General features: G+C 43.2%; 1 protein-coding gene across 1 annotated transcript; it reads left to right on the forward strand.

The window, feature by feature from the left end:
- Positions 1-765: 765 nt before the first annotated feature.
- On the forward strand, positions 766-17,260 carry vps11 (VPS11 core subunit of CORVET and HOPS complexes). Its single transcript, XM_067399271.1, has 16 exons — positions 766-943; positions 1,223-1,371; positions 1,493-1,628; positions 3,337-3,500; positions 3,582-3,829; positions 3,934-4,135; positions 4,363-4,514; positions 4,629-4,815; positions 4,913-5,056; positions 5,133-5,330; positions 5,440-5,601; positions 6,316-6,449; positions 15,350-15,552; positions 15,630-15,801; positions 16,231-16,453; positions 16,555-17,260. The coding sequence occupies exons 1-16, from the start codon at positions 802-804 to the stop codon at positions 16,720-16,722; spliced, it is 2,784 nt and encodes a 927-aa protein (XP_067255372.1). The 5' UTR covers positions 766-801; the 3' UTR covers positions 16,723-17,260.
- Positions 17,261-18,119: the final 859 nt, after the last annotated feature.

The raw sequence follows: 18,119 nt of genomic DNA on the forward strand, positions 1-18,119 counted from the left end.
GCCTTTGGGTCATTCTATTCTAACTTTCAAAAGTGCACATTTAAATAAAATATTTCTGACTTTCTGTTTGGTGTGTACTTTGGTTTTTAAAAATCATAAATTATTTATTTACATTTAAAATTTTCTAAATCAAGCTGATTTATGGCATGTTGTGTGTGTCAAACCTTAAAATAATGCGACTAAAATTGTTTTTTAAAAAGCAGAAATTATTTATTTACATTTTAAATTTTCTAAATCAAGCTGATTTATGGCTTGTTGTGTGTGTCAAACCTTAAAATAATGCGACTAAAATAGTTTTTTAAAAAGCATAAATTATTTATTTACATTTTAAATTTAAATTTTCTAAATCAAGCTGATTTATGGCTTGTTGTGTGTGTCAAACCTTAAAATAATGCGACTAAAATTGTTTTTTAAAAAGCATAAATTATTTCTTTACATTTTAAATTTACATTTTCTAAATCAAGCTGATTTATGGCTTGTGTGTGTCAAACCTTAAAAAAATGCGTCTAAAATTGGTTTTTAAAAAGCATAAATTATTTATTTACATTTTAAATTTTCTAAATCAAGCTGATTTATGGCTTGTTGTGTGTCAAACCTTAAAATAATACGACTAAAATTGGTTTTTAAAAAGCATAAATTATTTATTTACATTTTAAATTTTCTAAATCAAGCGGATTTATGGCTTGTTGTGTGTCAAACCTTAAAATAATGCGACTAAAATTCCTGACCATAGTTCCTGACAGTAGTCACATGACCCTGATGCGAGTCACATGATTTTGCTAAACAAGAACTGCTTGGAAAATGGCAGCGTTCTTACAGTGGAGACGATTTGTGTTTTTCGATAAAGAAACGGTGAAAGATCCGTGCGAAAATGGGAAAAATTTCCAATTACCGATGGGTATATCAGCCTGTGATTCAGGTCGAGGACATATTGTGCTTGGAGATATCCTTACAATGCTGAAGTCATGCTTGTGGCTAGCTAGCAATGATGACACTGTTAAACAATAATACCAATTGTATAACAATTATAGTCGAATCACTCATCGTATAATTTAGGCTGCAGAAAGCCTGCTTTGTAAAAATGGATAATTGCATATGCTAGACGTACGTGCTTCCTTGAATTTATTAATAAGTCCAACATTCAGTACTTTCTAGCTGGTTATAATAATGGCGATTTCAGGTATATGATATGTGAGTGTCTTCTTTAACTCATGTAATGCACATATGGATGGACAGATCTGGTTTTTGACCCGCTCCCTGCAGCTATCCAGCTTTCAGGCTTACAAGCTGCGCGTGACACACCTGTACCAGCTGAAACAACACAACATCCTTGTGTCAGTGGGTCAGGATGAGCATGGCATCAATCCTCTGGTAAGATTCAGGACAGCTGTCTGCTGAAGCTACATGTCAATGCAAGTGCTGCTGATGTGTGTGTGCTTTAGAAATGTAAGCTGATTTAGAAAGTGTATGCATGAATGTGTCTGCCCATCAGGTGAAGGTGTGGAATCTTGATAAGAAGGACAGTGGCAGTCCTCTGTGTACCCGGATTTTCCCCGCCATACCTGGAAACAAACCCACTGAAGTGTCTTGTCTCAGTGTACATGAAAACCTTAATTTCATGGCAATAGGTAGGAGTTTTTAATACATAAATCAGTGTTATTATTATTATAGTTAACTAAAAGTCAAGTCACCTTTATTTATATTGCGCTTTATACGATACAGATTGTTTCAAAGCGGCTTTACAGTGATAACAGGAAAATTATGCATTGCGGCTGTTGTTCAGCTGAAGTCAGTTCAGTTTTGATTTAGTTCCATTGTAAAGAGCATCAATTATTAAATTATTAAATTAGTTAATTTCATCTATAAAGCAGTTCTGCAAAAAATGATATCATCAACATCCAGCTCAGTTCCATTCTCATACAACAGTGTCAGTACAGTCGGATCAATAATATTGTTGAATATTAAAACTAAAACTATTGAAATAAAAAAATCATTACTTGAAATGAAAAGATAATAATTTTCAGTTAGTTTAACTTGATGTTATAAAATAACTAATACAGAAAAAAAAAATTACATAAAAAAGACAAAACGACAAAATTATTAAAACTTTAACAGATTAAAATGAAAATGGAAAATATATATATATAAAAAAAATCTAAATATTAATAAAAACTATAATAAAACCATACTAAAATAACATTATCATATTTGTTAGTCCATGTTTCTTTAAAAGGGCCAGAAATTATTTGGGGCTCAGGGCAAAACTGGCAGTAAAAATCTAAATCTAAAGTTCCCCCAAAATGCGAAATCTCATATACATCTTACAATATTATTCCAAACCTTGTTGGTTTGGGGGGGAAAAAGTTCATTTTAGTGGGAAGCTAATAAAAAAAAAATGATCACTGCACTTTAAAGGGTTAGTTCACCCAAAAATGAAACTTTTGTCATTTATTACTCACCCTCATGCCGTTCCACACCCATAAGACTTTCATTAATTTTCGGAACACAAATTAAGATATTTTAGTTGAAATCTGATGGCTCAGTGAGGCCTTGATAGCCAGCAATGACATTTCCTCTCTCAAGATCCATTAATGTACTAAAAACATATTTAAATCAGTCCATGTGAGTACAGTGATTCAATATTAATATTATAAAGCAACGAGAATACACACTGATTCATAATGCTCTGAATCTTCATGAAGCAGTGTTTTGAAATCGGCCATCACTTTATAAGTTGTTATTTTGTTTTGTTTTTTGGCGTGAAAAATATTCCCGTCGCTTTATAATATTAATATTGAACCACTGCACTCACGTGAACTGATTTAAATATGTTTTTAGTACATTAATGGATCTTGAGAGAGGAAATGTCATTGCTCCCTATGCAGGCCTCACTGAGCAATCAGATTTTAACAAAAATATCTTTAATTTGTGTTCCGGAGATCAGCGAAGGTCTTACGGGTGTGGAACGGCATGAGGGTGAGTAATAAATTACAGAATTTTCATTTTTGGGTGAACTAACCCTTTAATGTTGCAAAAGTAAAAAAATGTAAATATAATATAAAAAAGAAACAAATTTTATATACATAAATATAACTTGAAATCCTTTCAAATATGTGAATCATTTCAGTGATTAAAGTTGACACTGAATGGCATTAGTAACCCATTTCTTTCTATAATATGGTGCATTTCAGAGTGAAACAGAACATTTATTATGGAAAAGTGTAGGTAGAGATAATTGATCCAACAATAATTGATTGGATCATGAAAAGTGGATGTTACTACCCAAATACCAAATTAGATTTTATGCTGCTTTTAACATCTATGTTGAATGCTCAGGTTTTACAGATGGCAGTGTTGTGCTGACAAAGGGTGACATCACCAGAGACAGACACAGTAAAACTCTCAGCCTCCATGAGGGCAACTGTCCAATCACAGGCCTGGCTTTCCGACAGGCTGGCAAAGTTACACACCTGTTTGTTGCCACTTTAGAAAAAGTGCAGGTATGTCTGTGTGATTATCCTGCCTTTGTAATGAAACCAGATGAAAATTATACAGAACTGAACATATTCTTACGTTGACAGTGTTACACGTTGTCAGTGAAAGAGTACCCTCGTGTAGACCTGGACACGCACGGCTGCGCCCTGCGTTGCTCGGCGCTCACAGACCCCTCGCAGGACTCCCAGTTCATAGTGGCTGGAGATGACTGCGTGTATTTGTACCAGCCTGATGAGAGAGGACCCTGCTTCGCTTTCGATGGGCACAAGCTTCTAACTCAATGGCACAGAGGATATCTCCTGCTGCTCACACACAATAACAAGTCACCTAGCAAGTAAGACTCATTTGTATTGCATGGATTGCCTGTTTTTTGTTTTTTTTTTGCTTTAAGATTTTTACTTTTATATGCATTCATATTAATACATTTCATTTGTACAGATCTGATTATGGTAGCAGACAGACATCCCCTACAGAAAAGCACATCCTGACCATTTACGACTTGGACAACAAGTTCATCGCTTACAGTGCGGCTTTTGATGATGTCATTGACGTTCTGGCAGAATGGGGGTCGTTCTATGTCCTGACGAGGGATAAAACAATGTATATGCTGCAAGAAAAAGACACACAGACCAAGCTAGAGGTTAGTACAGTGTTATTATCATTAAAGGAAATAAAACTTTTTTTTGTTACCTGAAGTAAAATGTTATATATACTACCATACAAAAGTTTGGGGTGGGTACTAAATATACAGTTCAAAACTATAGTAATGTGATTATTATTGGCAATTCAATATTATTCACAATTATTATTGTCCATAATATTGTCCTTTATGATAAATATTTATTCATAATATAATCTGTTACTTAGATGCTGTTTAAGAAGAACCTGTTTGTGATGGCCATTAACTTGGCTAAAAGTCAACACCTGGACAATGATGGTCTGTCTGAGATATTCAGACATTATGGAGACCATCTCTATACCAAAGGGGATCATGATGGAGCCATTCAGCAGTACATTCGGTAGGTGTGCAGTTCAGATTTCTACTCACACATTTCATTTAAAACAGTAAATAAGAAAATAGTTTCTCAAATCAAACAAGTAATGACTACATCCTGACCTTCTGTCTCTCTCAGCACCATTGGGAAGCTTGAACCCTCGTATGTAATTCGCAAGTTTTTGGATGCGCAGAGGATACATAACCTGACGGCGTACCTACAGGCCCTCCACAGGCAGTCCCTGGCCAACGCTGACCACACTACTCTACTGCTGAACTGTTACACCAAACTGAAGGACAGCTCCAAGCTGGAAGAGTTCATAAAGGTCTGTAGAAAATTATTTATGTTCAGTTAGGCTTTTTAAATGAAGACTTGACCACTAACAGTGCTTTTTATACTCTGCATCCCCCGTCTGAATGTAGAGTAATGAAAGTGAGGTGCATTTCGATGTTGAAATCGCCATCAAGGTGTTACGTCAGGCTGGTTATCACAGTCACGCCGTGTTTCTGGCAGAGAGACACATGCACCATGAATGGTATCTGAAGATCCAGCTAGAGGATTTGAAGGTGAATACAACATTTTTATGCTATGAAATGAAATGTGACGCATATCTAAAGCCCTGCCTTGTTCTTGCATTTTTAGAATTATCAGGAGGCTTTGCGCTACATTGGAAGGTTGCCTTTTGATCAGGCGGAGAGTAATATGAAGCGTTATGGTAAAACACTAATGCACCATGTGCCTGAGAGCACCACCATCCTCTTAAAGCGCCTCTGCACTGACTATCACCCCAGCAAAGACTCAGCCGACCGGGACAGTCTGGACAGGCCTGTGGAAAACAAGGTAATTCATTTAGATTAGCAATAGCTCCTTCAAATAATCTGAGATACTGAAGAACATAGCGAGTTAAGCATTACACAAAATGACATTTTATATCAAACATTTTTTACAGGCCAATTCAGAGGAGTTCATCCCAGTCTTTGCCAATAACCCAAGAGAGCTGCGAGCGTTCCTGGAACACATGATCGAGGTGGATCCGTTCTCTTCCGAGGGAGTTTATGACACTCTACTAGAGCTCAGACTACAGGACTGGGCACATGAGCAGGACCCAGGGGTAAAAAAAAAATTGCTAAATATGCCTTATTATATTATTAGCCTCTGCAGATTAATACTCACCCTCTCATTGAATATTTACTTACATTACTTGTAAGCATGCTTCAAATTGTTTGAAACTCCACACACATGTCATGATTGTTAGCCAGTAGATATGGGCAAAGCCTTAGAAACGGGCAGGGAGGAGGGGATCTACAGCGCCACCTTATAGTGCAGGTAATGTAGAGTGAATTTGACATAGTCCTTTGATGTTTAACTGTTTTAACTGCCAATTGCCTGCTGTGCACAGTTGCCCTGAAGCCACCGAGGTGGCGGTGCCACGGGGCTTGGGCCCGTCATCGCTGCTTGCAGCTATATTTTCACTTATTTTTACATTTGATTGCCATTGCTATTATCTAACACTCATTTAAACTTTAAAAACAATAGTTTAATAACACTAAATTTAATCTTTAGCAAATTTCAAAATGAATCAATTTTTCATACTGTATATTGCAATAATGTTAAATTCACTAGCATTTAAAATTAGTGTTCGTTTATTTACAATTTATTTAGATAATATAGAATTTTAATATTAGCCATAACATCAAAATAATTATTTGCACTGGCCAGAATCAGTGCATCCCTAGAAAGAAGTATGCAGTTCTGATGGATTGTTCACTTGCTGTTGTGAAAGCATATAGGAAACTCATCTCTCTTTCTGTCTTGTGTGTGACAGAAGAAGAAGGTCCTGCAGGAGGCAGCATTGTCCCTTCTGAGGAGCGACAACACTGTGTTTGACAAGGCCCTGGTGCTCTGCCAGATGCACAACTTCAAGGAAGGAGTGCTGTATCTGTATGAAAAGGGCAAACTGTAAGTGATCTTTCTCCATTTTCATCACTGTCAGTCAGTCGTACTCAGAAAGTGCTATGAAAGTTATCTACATGACTTCTACAAGTCTTCTAAAGACATACAAACCACCTTATTTTGCAAAACAGAAGTGAGGTATTTTCTGTGAATGTACGAGACTTCTGATTCATTAGCTGCTATACACGTAGATCAATAACTAGAAAAATCGCAAAGTGAAGTAAATGATAAAACTATTTAACTTGTGCATAAAACTTGTGCTACAAAACAATGTGTTTATGATAATGAATTAAACTGTTATGATAACAAACACCAGTTTGCAATATAAAGCAGCATAAAAGACTGCTTTGTACAGGTAAAATAACAGGAAGCAGATGACACCAAAGGCCTTGCATAGTAAAATTACAAATCTCCATGACTGTGCTTAAAATAATAAATAAATAAGGTGGACAGCGTTATGTGACGACAGACCAAAATTTCACTCTGAATTTCTATAAAGACTGCAAATGATTTTCCCAAGATTCTGAACAAACAACTAAACAAAATATCATGTAATTTACTAGAGGTTCTGACAAATGTTAATTGCTGCAGTCTATTTAAAAAAGTTTCATTAATTAGAGTGAGTTATTTAAGAAATTTGGTTTGAATGAAGGATTCAATGACTCACTCATAAAGACTTCACTTTCAATACTGGATGAATCAAGTATAGGTCTCTGTGGAACAAAAGAGGGGCGTCTCCCAATTTTGGGGTGTTTTCTAACTGAGAGAGGTGTTTATAACAATCCAACCAAAAATTACGGAAGCGGGGATAGGCGGGTTTTTTGTTTGTTTGTTTTTTTAGTACGGAAGCCTGAAAGGCCATTCATTATTTTATTATTTTTTTTCTTGTTTTCTTATAATCACAACTACTTTTTTAATGTTTAGATCCCGAGAAGCAATTATGTCGAGATAATGAAAAAAAAAATATATATATATTGCTGCATGCTTGACTTCCGTAACACAGAAACTATGCGTTTTTCCCGAGTGCCTGCCTAGATATATGGAAACATTTTACTATAATACATTCATTTATTTTGAAGAGTATGAACTATTTTACAGGACCTGTAGCTTATAGCTCGAGAGGGCGAAATATATGATTTATGCAATTTATGCAATATATGTTTTATTAGCATTCTCCATTTTTTTTATTGCTAGTTACTTATTTATTTTATTATTATTATTATTTTGCATAAACTAGCCTATGAATTATAATGACACAGGATGTAATTTTGTCACAATATGGATATATATTTTACATTGACAAATAGTCATTTGTCTGAACTTATCCAATCGGCGTCATTTGGTTGGACATGGGGTGAAAAAATACTATAGTAATTGATAGTAAATAGTGTTTCTGAACCAGTAAATTGCAGTATACTGTATATTATAGTATTTCCAACACTTTGTTAATGAATGCTACAGCATAGGCTGTAGTACTTTAGTTTTTACTATAGTAAACTGCGTGTATTGTAGTATAATATAGTTTAAAGAAAACTTAGTACAGTATTGGGTAACGTAATTTGTTTATATTACTATAGTTGTTATATTACCACAGCAATAGCCTATAGAATTACCACAACAAATTAATTCAAGTATGGTTCAAAAACACTATAGTATTTACTATAAATTACTACGGTATTTTTTCACCTCTTCACCTTTTTCACCTCAAATAGTTTCTTAAGGCTAGATCGCCTTCTTGTGCTACAAGTCTTGTTTAATAATTGATGCTCTTCAATATGAATAACGCAGAAGAACACAACCAATGGCACGCGATCAACAGCCTATTTTATTTAATCTATCGCATGCCAAATTTCATGTGTAGTGTAAACCTTCATCATAAAAGCTATATAGTATTATATATATTATATATATATAATATTAAAATGACATAACCACTGCACTATATCAACAGACAAGCAGAGAGAATACGTAGGCTAGACAGTGCTTGTGATATAATTAACTTTAATTTTAAGTGTATTTTTTTTTTATATAGGCTATCAACCACACAGAAACACATGACTGCCTCAGTGTATATTGTATAATTATAAGCTTTTACTTACTGACCTTGTGCAAGCTTTAAAAAAAAAAAAAAAAAAAAAAAAAAAAAGTGTTAACCTGAAATGACTCTGAAGACTTTAAACTTTATAATCATTTTATTGACCACAGACACTGTAGCCACAACCTAATGGCAAAACTAAAACAAATCAAGTGACTAACAGATACATCCAATAGAATAGCAGTAGTTAGCTAATAATAGTTATTGCTAGAAGTGAGTGGAAGATTACTTGGAGCTTTTTACAATGACCTAGAAAGCATATTCACACAAAAGAAATGTTAAACAACTGTTAAACAACTTAAACAATACACTTACATTCATATACAATACATATCTCTTATTGTTTTTCCGGAAATCTCCCACTCAATTTGAGCAAATCGGGTAAAGAGGTTGAAAACGTACTCGGTTACTAACGTAACCTCGGTTCCCTGAGATACGGAACGAGTACTGCGTATGGGGAAAGGTCTCCCTTTTTCCCCGCTGCTGAAGCCTTTTTCAATAACGCAGTGTAACTGCACCGTCATTGGTTCACTCATAGACAAGTTGTTGAACCAATGGCGGCGCGGCATAGCTGCGCGGCCTATGGCGACAAAGCGCGCGAATATTCCCGCCGAAATGGGCGGGGTATAGGGCTATATAAGCAGGCGTTTCGCCATAGGATTTCAGTGTCAATCGACTGAAGCGACGACCCTGAGCCGCAGCCTCGTGGCACGGCAAGTGACGCAGTACTCGTTCCGTATCTCAGGGAACCGAGGTTACGTTAGTAACCGAGTACGTTCCCTTTCGATACTTCACTCGTACTGCGTATGGGGAACGAATTCAACCACGCCGTGCCACGGCTGGGAACGATATAGCTTGCATTTGGCCACCCAGAGGGGGGCAAAAAGGACAAGCGGAGGCAAAGCCTAACCGAACCCATGGTTACACTGAAGGAAGATACTTCCTATGGTGGCGTGAAGCGGGACCTGTTGGAAGCCGCTAATCACACCGACAGGACCCGAGCTTGTAAGGTCGGGACATCGAGGTGATAGAACCTGACAAAGGTGGACGGCGAAGACCAGCCGGCCGCCTCACAGATGTCTTGGATGGAAACTCCGTTGGACCAAGCCCACGAGGAAGCCATTCCTCTAGTGGAGTGGGCCCTGACTCCTATGGGGCAATTAGTGCCCAGTGAGGAGTAGCACAGGTTAATAGCATCCACTATCCAACGGGAAATGCGTTGTTTCGAGACCGGAGACCCTTTGGTGCGGCCGCCAAAACAAACAAAGAGCTGATCTGACTGTCTGAAAGACTGTGATCGGTCTATGTAGGTCCTCAATGCCCTGACTGGGCAGAGTAGCTGCAGCTCTGGTTCGTCCGCCGAGGGAGGAAGAGCAGAGAGCGAGATGACCTGAGCTCTAAACGGAGTTGAGAGCACTTTAGGGACGTAGCCATGCCTAGGTTTCAGAACGACCTTAGAGTCACCAGGCCCGAATTCGAGGCACGCACGGTTCACGGAGAGGGCCTGCAAATCGCCAACACGCTTTACCGATGCTAGTGCTAGTAGCAGAGCGGTTTTAGCGTTAGGGGCCTGAGGTCGGCTGAACCCATTGGTTCAAATGGGGCTCCTTTCAAGGCCCTGAGGACCAACGAGAGGTCCCAGGAGGGAATAGTGAGAGGGCGAGGAGGATTCAAACGCCTAGCACCTCTCAAAAAACGGATCACGAGCCCGTTTCGTCCCACCGATTGGCCAGCAATAGGAGCGTGGAACGCTGCAATGGCTGCTACGTAAACCTTAAGCGTGGAAGGGGAGCGCCCCATTTCCAAGCGTTCTTGGAGGAAAGACAGTATGGAAGATACGTCACTCTCCACAGGGTCTATGTTGCGTGTTGAACACCAATCAACAAAGACTGACCACTTCTGGTCGTAGAGGCGCCTCGTAGATGGGGCTCTAGCCTGAGAAATGGTATTTAGGACGTCCTCGGGGAGGCTAGTCGGCTCCCATCGAGGGACCAGAGGTGCAGAGCCCAGAGCTGCGGCTGTGGGTGCCAGATTGTTCTGTTTGCCTGAGAGAGGAGGTCCCGTCTCAGGGGAATCGGCCACGGGGCTCTTAGAGAGAGCCTGAATAGCTCTGAGGACCAAACCTGGTTCCTCCAGAGCGGGGCCACCAGAAGGACTCTGTGCTGGTCTTCTCTGATACGCCTGATGACCTGGGGGATCAGTGCGATCGGAGGAAAGCATAAAGGAGCGTGCTGGGCCATGTGTGGGCCAGAGCATCTACTTCCTTCGAGAAAAATGTTGGGCAATGAGAGTTGTCTTCTGAGGCGAAGAGGTCTACCTCTGCCTTCCCGAAGAACTCCCAGATCGTGAGGACCACTTGGGGGTAGAGCATCCACTCGTCGGAGGGGATGTTGCTCCGTGACAACATGTCCGCACCCAGATTGTTCCTGCCAGGAACATGAGTCGCTCTGAGCGACTGAAGCCTCGGAAGAGCCCATTCCAGCAGACGTTTCGCCAGAGCGCATAAGCGGCTGGACGAAAGACCGCCTTGGTGGTTCAGGTATGACACCACCGTCATACTGTCTGACCGAACTAGAACATGACGTCCCGTCAAGTAAGCCTGAAAGAACTGAAGGGCTTTCATCACTGCTAGCATCTCTAGACAGTTGATGTGTAAATGGCTTTCCTCGTGGCTCCACGAGCCGAAGGCCGGTCTGCCCTCGCACACAGCGCCCCAGCCCAAGTTGGAGGCGTCTGTTGAAGCACCGTCCTCCGTGAGACCGCCTGTAAAGGGACTCCGCGTTGGAACCATACTGGATCCATCCAAGGTTTCAGGGCTAGAAGACAGGCCCGATTGACCTTGAGACATAGGCGGCCGTGCCGCCATGCGCTGGGAGGAACCCGGAACTTCAACCAGTACTGAAGAGGCCGCATCCGAAGAAGGCCTAGCTGCAGCACCGGGGAGGCGGAAGCCATCAGCCCCTAGCAGCCTCTGGAAAAACTTCAGAGGGAGATAGGCTTTGTTCGTGACAGATGCCGTGAGCTGCTGAATTGCCAGGGCGCGCTCTGGCGAGACTACTGCCGTCATACGGACCGAGTCGAAAACTGCTCCCAGAAACGAGATTCGTTGAGTGGGGCATAGCGAGCTCTTGGCTAAGTTGACCCTGAGACCCAGGCATTGTAGATGGCTGAGGAGCACGGATCTGTGGCGTTCCAGCTCGTCTCGCGAACGGGCTAAGATGAGCCAGTCGTCGAGATAATTCAGAACCCGGATTCCCATCTGTCTCAGAGGGGAAAGCGCCGCGTCCATGCACTTGGTGAAAGTGCGGGGAGCCAGAGACAGCCCGAAGGGCAGGACCAAGTATATTGGTATGCCACCCCTTCGTATGCGAATCTCAAGAATGCGTCTGTGACGGGGGGCTATCTGGATGTGAAAATACGCATCCTTCAGGTCCAGCGAGCAGAACCAGTCCTCGGGGCAAATGTGCGCGAGGATCTGCTTCAGCGTCAGCATTTTGAACTTCCGTCTCGTGAGGGAGTGATTCAAAAGCCTGAGGTCTAGGATGGGTCTGAGACCGCCATCCTTTTGGGGACCAGAAAGTAGCGGCTGTAAAAGCCTGTCTCGCTCTCTGACGGAGGAACCATTTCCACAGCTCCTTTTTCCAGCAACGACATGACTTCGGCCCGGAGGACATGAGCGTCGTCCGGATTGACCGATGTTTGAAGCACCCCGGCGAAGCGGGGGGGCCGTCGTGCAAACTGGAGCGAGTAGCCCTGGTTTACGATCCCCACATGACCCATTCTGACACATCGGGGATGGCCTGCCAGGCCTCGGCCCGAGTGGCTAGGGGTTGAATAATGTTGGGTGACAGACCGCCGTTGAGAGGGTCGTACACCGCGAGGGGTGGAAGAGGAAATTTGCTCTTTTTGTGATGAGGTAAAAATTTTTCCGCCGTGAAAACGGCGTTTGGAGTGGGCGCAACAGGTGTGGGCCCAGCTGTCACTTGAAGTATGTTTCCCACGCCCGGAAATAAACGAGGGCGGAGGGAAATTACCCGTGGGAGCTTTTGGGGTGGTCCGGTCGTAACGGGACGGTCCCCCATCCTCTTCCTGTCCGACGAATCAGGACGACTTCGGAGGCACCGGGTCCAGCACAATCCTGGGCCGGGGTCCCTGGCGCCTCGGGACGGGAGGGCGCTTCGCAGGGCGCGGCGCTGGCGATGCTCCTGGGCGGCGCTGCCTGTGTTGCAGGTGGGGCTGGTTTGTTCTGCTGAGCCGGCGCAGTCCTGGGGCGGCTAGACGCAGAAGCGGAGCTGGAGCGCTTAGGCAAGAAATGCCTCATAGCCTGAGACGATTTCTGCGCGGCAGTAAAGCGCTCAGTGAAGCCATCCACTGCAGGCCGAAGAGACCAGAAGGCGAGACCGGGGCGTCTAAGAAGGCCGTCTTGTCTAGGTCTTTGATCTCCGTTAGGTTGAGCCACAGGTGGCGCTCCAACACGACCAGGCTGGCCATGGAACGACCGATGGCCTGGGCCGTAGCCTTCGTAGCTCGCAGGGCAAGATCCGTGGCGCTGCGGAGATCTTTGAAGGCTGGCGCGTCGATTCCAGACTCATCCAGAGAGCGGAGGAGTTTGGCCTGGAATGCTTGAAATATGGCCATGGTGTGGAGCGCAGAGGCAGCTTGGCCCGCCGAGGTGTAAGCCCGTCCAGCCAGAGTAGAGGTGGTCCGACAGGGCTTGGAAGGAAGGGCCCTCTTCGTCTTCCAACCCACAGCCGCGGGAGGACAGAGGTGAGCAGCCACCGCTTCATCTAGGGGTGGCAAGCGCTCGTATCCCTTCTCCTCGGCGCCGTCGACGGCGGTGAGGGCGGAGCGGTGCGTAGTGTGGAGGCGGGCAGAGTAAGGAGCGCGCCACGACTTCGTCAGCTCTTCGTGGACCTCAGGAAAGAAGGGCGCTGAACGCTGGCGAGGTGCTTGGCGGCGGCCTGGCAGAAACCATTCGTCCAGGCGGCTGCGGGACGGCTCCTCTGGAGGGGCCCACTCGAGGTCCAGCTCTTCAACGGCTCTAGACAGGATGCGGAAGAGCTCGGCATCCATGCCCTGGCCATGCTCGATGGGTTCCAAGGGAGGCGGTGGAGCGGGGTCTTCCGGCTCGCCAGCCCATCCTTCCGCTTCGGAAGCCGCAAGAGACATGGAGTCGTCTTGTTCGTCGTCTGTTCCCCCGAATGAGACGAGGTCACTCGCTTCTGCGGAGGGACGCTGCTCAGGGCGAGAGAACAGAACTGGAGAGAGTTCCCTGGGAGGAGAGGGCGAGGCACGCGGGGGCTGGGCCGGCGTGAGCTCGCTCAGCTCCTGGCGCTGAGTCGCTCTACCCCGCTGTCTTTTCCTCGCCGGACCGCGGGAGGAAGAGGAGACGGGAGGGCGCGGCGGCGAGATCGCCCTCAGTGAAGAAGGCGACCCGCGGCGCAGGGAAGCGAGACTCATACACTCGCAGTGCGGGCATGAGTCTCCAGCGAGCGCGCCGTCTGCGTGGGGCTTGCCCAGGCAAGCGACACACTCGCTGTGTCCATCGTCGTCGTGCAGGGGGCCTGCAAGTACCACATGAGTGGCGGGGCATCGTGAGACGCCGCTGCCGTGAAAACGGCAATTGGGTGGCTCTTTTAGAGCGGCGAGGGCCGCGGAAGCTCTTAAAGCGGTGAAAACCGCTGGAAATCGCTCTTTTAGAGCGGCGTTTAAGCCGCGGATGAAGCTCTCAGGCGGCGCGCCGGATGGCGGCAGGGGACGCACAGGAAGCGGCCGGAAGCGGGGAAGCGGGAGGCGGCGGCTCGGCGGACGGCGCTAGAAGCTGCAGTCCGCGAGGGCGCCGGCGCTTTCTTCCACCGGCGAGTCCAGGCGAGTCCGCTGCGGGAGCCTCTTCAGACGGCGGCGAGAGCAGAAGGCGGCGAGCTTCTTCGGCTTCAGGCGGAGATCAGCGAAGAGAAGTAGATGTCGTCGCTGAAGGAGAAAACACTGAAATCCTATGGCGAAACGCCTGCTTATATAGCCCTATACCCCGCCCATTTCGGCGGGAATATTCGCGCGCTTTGTCGCCATAGGCCGCGCAGCTATGCCGCGCCGCCATTGGTTCAACAACTTGTCTATGAGTGAACCAATGACGGTGCAGTTACACTGCGTTATTGAAAAAGGCTTCAGCAGCGGGGAAAAAGGGAGACCTTTCCCCATACGCAGTACGAGTGAAGTATCGAAAGGGAAACACCTATTCCCGTGTGACAACACCCCAAAGTTGGGAACCGCCCCTTTTTGTTCCGCAGAGACCTCCTTCTCGTTTGAATCAGTGTTTTTAAACAATTTCTAATGATTCAATGACAAATACATTTTTAGCAGTCACTTGTCGCCACCTACTGGTGTAACGGTGTAAACAATACAATCTTTATTTGAAGCTTCCAGTTACTTTCAAAGATTTGCTCTCATTTGATCGTTACCGTAGACATCCGTGTTAATATCTGAACTGCAGTATAAACTTTTATCCCAGTCTGTGATCATTTGAATATTTGTAACAGACATAACCACATTGTGATGTTGAAAAGACTGTTTTTTATGAAGCTGTTTTATAACTATACGTGATAACTGCTTCCTCTTAGTCAGCAGCAGTGCCAAACCAGATTTGAGGTTTAATAGACATCCAAATCGTTGACATTTAGGAATAAGATCATGTGGGTGTTTGAATCTTTTACTGATTATTCATGCAGCTCTACTGCAAACTTACTTTACAATTTACCTTTTTAATCTAATAAAAGCACAGGATTAATAGTGATAGAACTGTCCGTTTCTGCAGGTACCAGCAGATCATGCATTACCACATGCAGAATGAAGAGTATGGGAAAGTCGTGGAGGCCTGTAAGCGATATGGGGACAACGAGGTGTGTTTGTGGGAACAGGCGCTAGGCTATTTTGCACGTAAAGAAGAGAACTGCAAGGCCTACATTAGTGAAGTCCTACAGCACATTGATGAAAACAACCTGATGCCGCCTCTTCTAGGTGAGTAATGTGTCTTAAAAAACTTCAAGGAAGGTCATGACAGAATGTTCTTATGTGACTGTGTGTCTGTGTTGCAGTGGTGCAGACTTTGGCCCATAATTCCACAGCTTCTCTGTCAGTCATAAAAGACTACCTGATAAATAAACTGGAGCGGGAGACCCAGCAGATTGAGGAAGACGAAAGGAAGATTCAACAGTATCGAGAAGAGACGACCCATTTACGTGCTGAGATACAGGAACTCAAAACCTGGTGAGTGAAACACGAGCTGTGTCCCGAAAATGGCACACTATACACATTTATACACTGCACTGTTTGCTCAACTGTGTGGTGAATTTTGAAAGGTTATTTTGTCATTCGACATCAGGGTCTTATAGCTACTTCCCACTTCTTTGTTACGCAAGGAATGCTGCAACAGTTTGAGGGCATGAAGTGTCCAAAATTCCATACTTTTTATTTCAGTTAATTAAGTGCATCATTTTACACTACTCGCACTATATTTATACAACAAAACGGCATAGAATAGTGCACAAGTATGTGAAATGGGACGCACCTATTGATTCATCCATTTCTGAGTGGCATCAATTTTTTTATGCCATAATTGACCAATCAGAATCAAGTATCAGAGTATGCTGCCTATGTATAGTTTAAAAAAAAAAACTGCTCACATTGCTTTTGCAGTGCAAAGATCTTCCAGAAGACCAAGTGCAGCATGTGTAACAGCCCGCTAGAGCTGCCATCTGTGCACTTCCTGTGTGGCCACTCCTTCCACCAGCACTGTTTAGAGAGCTTCGCTGAAAGTGAGGCCGAGTGCCCCACCTGCACCCCTGAGAACAGGAAGGTGATGGACATGTTACGTGCGCAAGATCAGAAACGAGATCTGCATGACCATTTCCACAGACAGGTGCTGATTTTTCTCCTGCAGTTTGAATTGGTCAAGAAAACAATACTGCAAATGAAAGTTGAATAGAATGAAATGTTCTTTTTCTCCCCTTTCTCTTTTAGTTGAAATGCTCTAATGATGGCTTCTCAGTCATCGCTGATTATTTTGGCCGTGGAGTGTTTAACAAACTCACTCTGATAACGGATCCTCCCGGAGGAAAGAGTGCAGCTGGGAATCTGGATGCTGAATTCAACAGAGATCTACTCATTAACACCAAGAGGAATGTTTGAGAGCTGGACTGGAGTACACTTTAATAGATTTGCTGATCTAGGGTCAGATATCTGACTCCAGAAATAGCTCTAAACTACTTTAACATCCTCGGAACAAACGCAGATTAACACTTGCAACTCCTCTTCATGGTGTTGATTTAGTTATAGGCTGGAAAGTTGAGAGCAAGATCACAGCTCTAGCAAAATCTCTCAATCTGTGTGAATGAGATAAGCATAAAGTGGAAAATATCAAAACCACCGTGGGTGACAGTAAGATGTAAGAACTTACACTTCAGGACCGTGACCTTTTCATGCTTTTGAACCAGCTGCCACAGGTGCACTATAGAAGACAACTTGCACAATTTTATTTTGCATCCCTTGATAATTTATGTATAATATTTAAAAAGCCACTCATTACTGCAGATAAAGCAGCTAATCAACAATAATTAAATGCCTGTAAAAGTGTGATTAATAAATGTAAAACATTAACTTACACATCAGAAGTTTAAGATTTGTCATGAATTAATAAAAATTAAATATTTACACAGTATTTGATATTGCAGAGGCCACAGCATGTGGAAATATGTGTAAAAGATGCATAAAAAAACAAAAACTCAAATCTCCATTCATGTACACCTTCACGGAATAGTTTCTGGTTTGCCTAAATTATTTGTGGGGTTAGAAAAGTTGTAGGCTAAGTTAAATAGCTGAACCAGCAAGAAAAGGTGCTAAGAGCCACATCCTGTTCTCATGAGTATATCTATGGCTCATAGAACTGCTTGAATTTATTCTTCTCTGATGACTGCCAAAAAGCTCAAAGGTGCCTGGAAGACTTGGTTGAAATCACATTTTTGCAACATTAACCTGTTTCACTTACAAAAGCACCATGGCTTGATTTGTAGTTCCCCTGTCTAGTCATTGTCATTGTTGAGGGTTGATATATTTTTTAGTGTGTTTGTGAAACCACTGACAGTTTTCTTATGCTCTGCTTAACCCAGTGACTCAAATCATGAATCTCAGCACTTTTCCCCTGAGCCATTTTCATGTGTCACAGATTAAAAAACAAAAACAAGCATGAAGAGAAAAGGCCAGTGAAATAGTAAATTGTATGTCCTCCTAGCCACGTAATGCTTTGTAGTCGTTCTATTCTTTTTCTCCGCCATATCTCAGACTGAGTGAAACCTAATGATGGCATTAAGTGTCTCTTATTCAAAAGAAACGTGCGTGAGAGCTTTTCATGTTTATCAGTAATCTTTTAGGACTAATAACGCTGCACATGCACTTTTACAGACATTTTTTTTACAACCATTCAATCTACATATTCATTGATTTGACTGAACATTTACTTGTGAATTTTGTATGTGGAAAAAGAAACAATTGTGCTTTTGTTTTATCATTGCATTTACTCAAGATTATTT

This window comes from Chanodichthys erythropterus, chromosome 10, assembly GCF_024489055.1.
Source record: "Chanodichthys erythropterus isolate Z2021 chromosome 10, ASM2448905v1, whole genome shotgun sequence".
Taxonomy (NCBI): Eukaryota; Metazoa; Chordata; class Actinopteri; order Cypriniformes; family Xenocyprididae; genus Chanodichthys; species Chanodichthys erythropterus.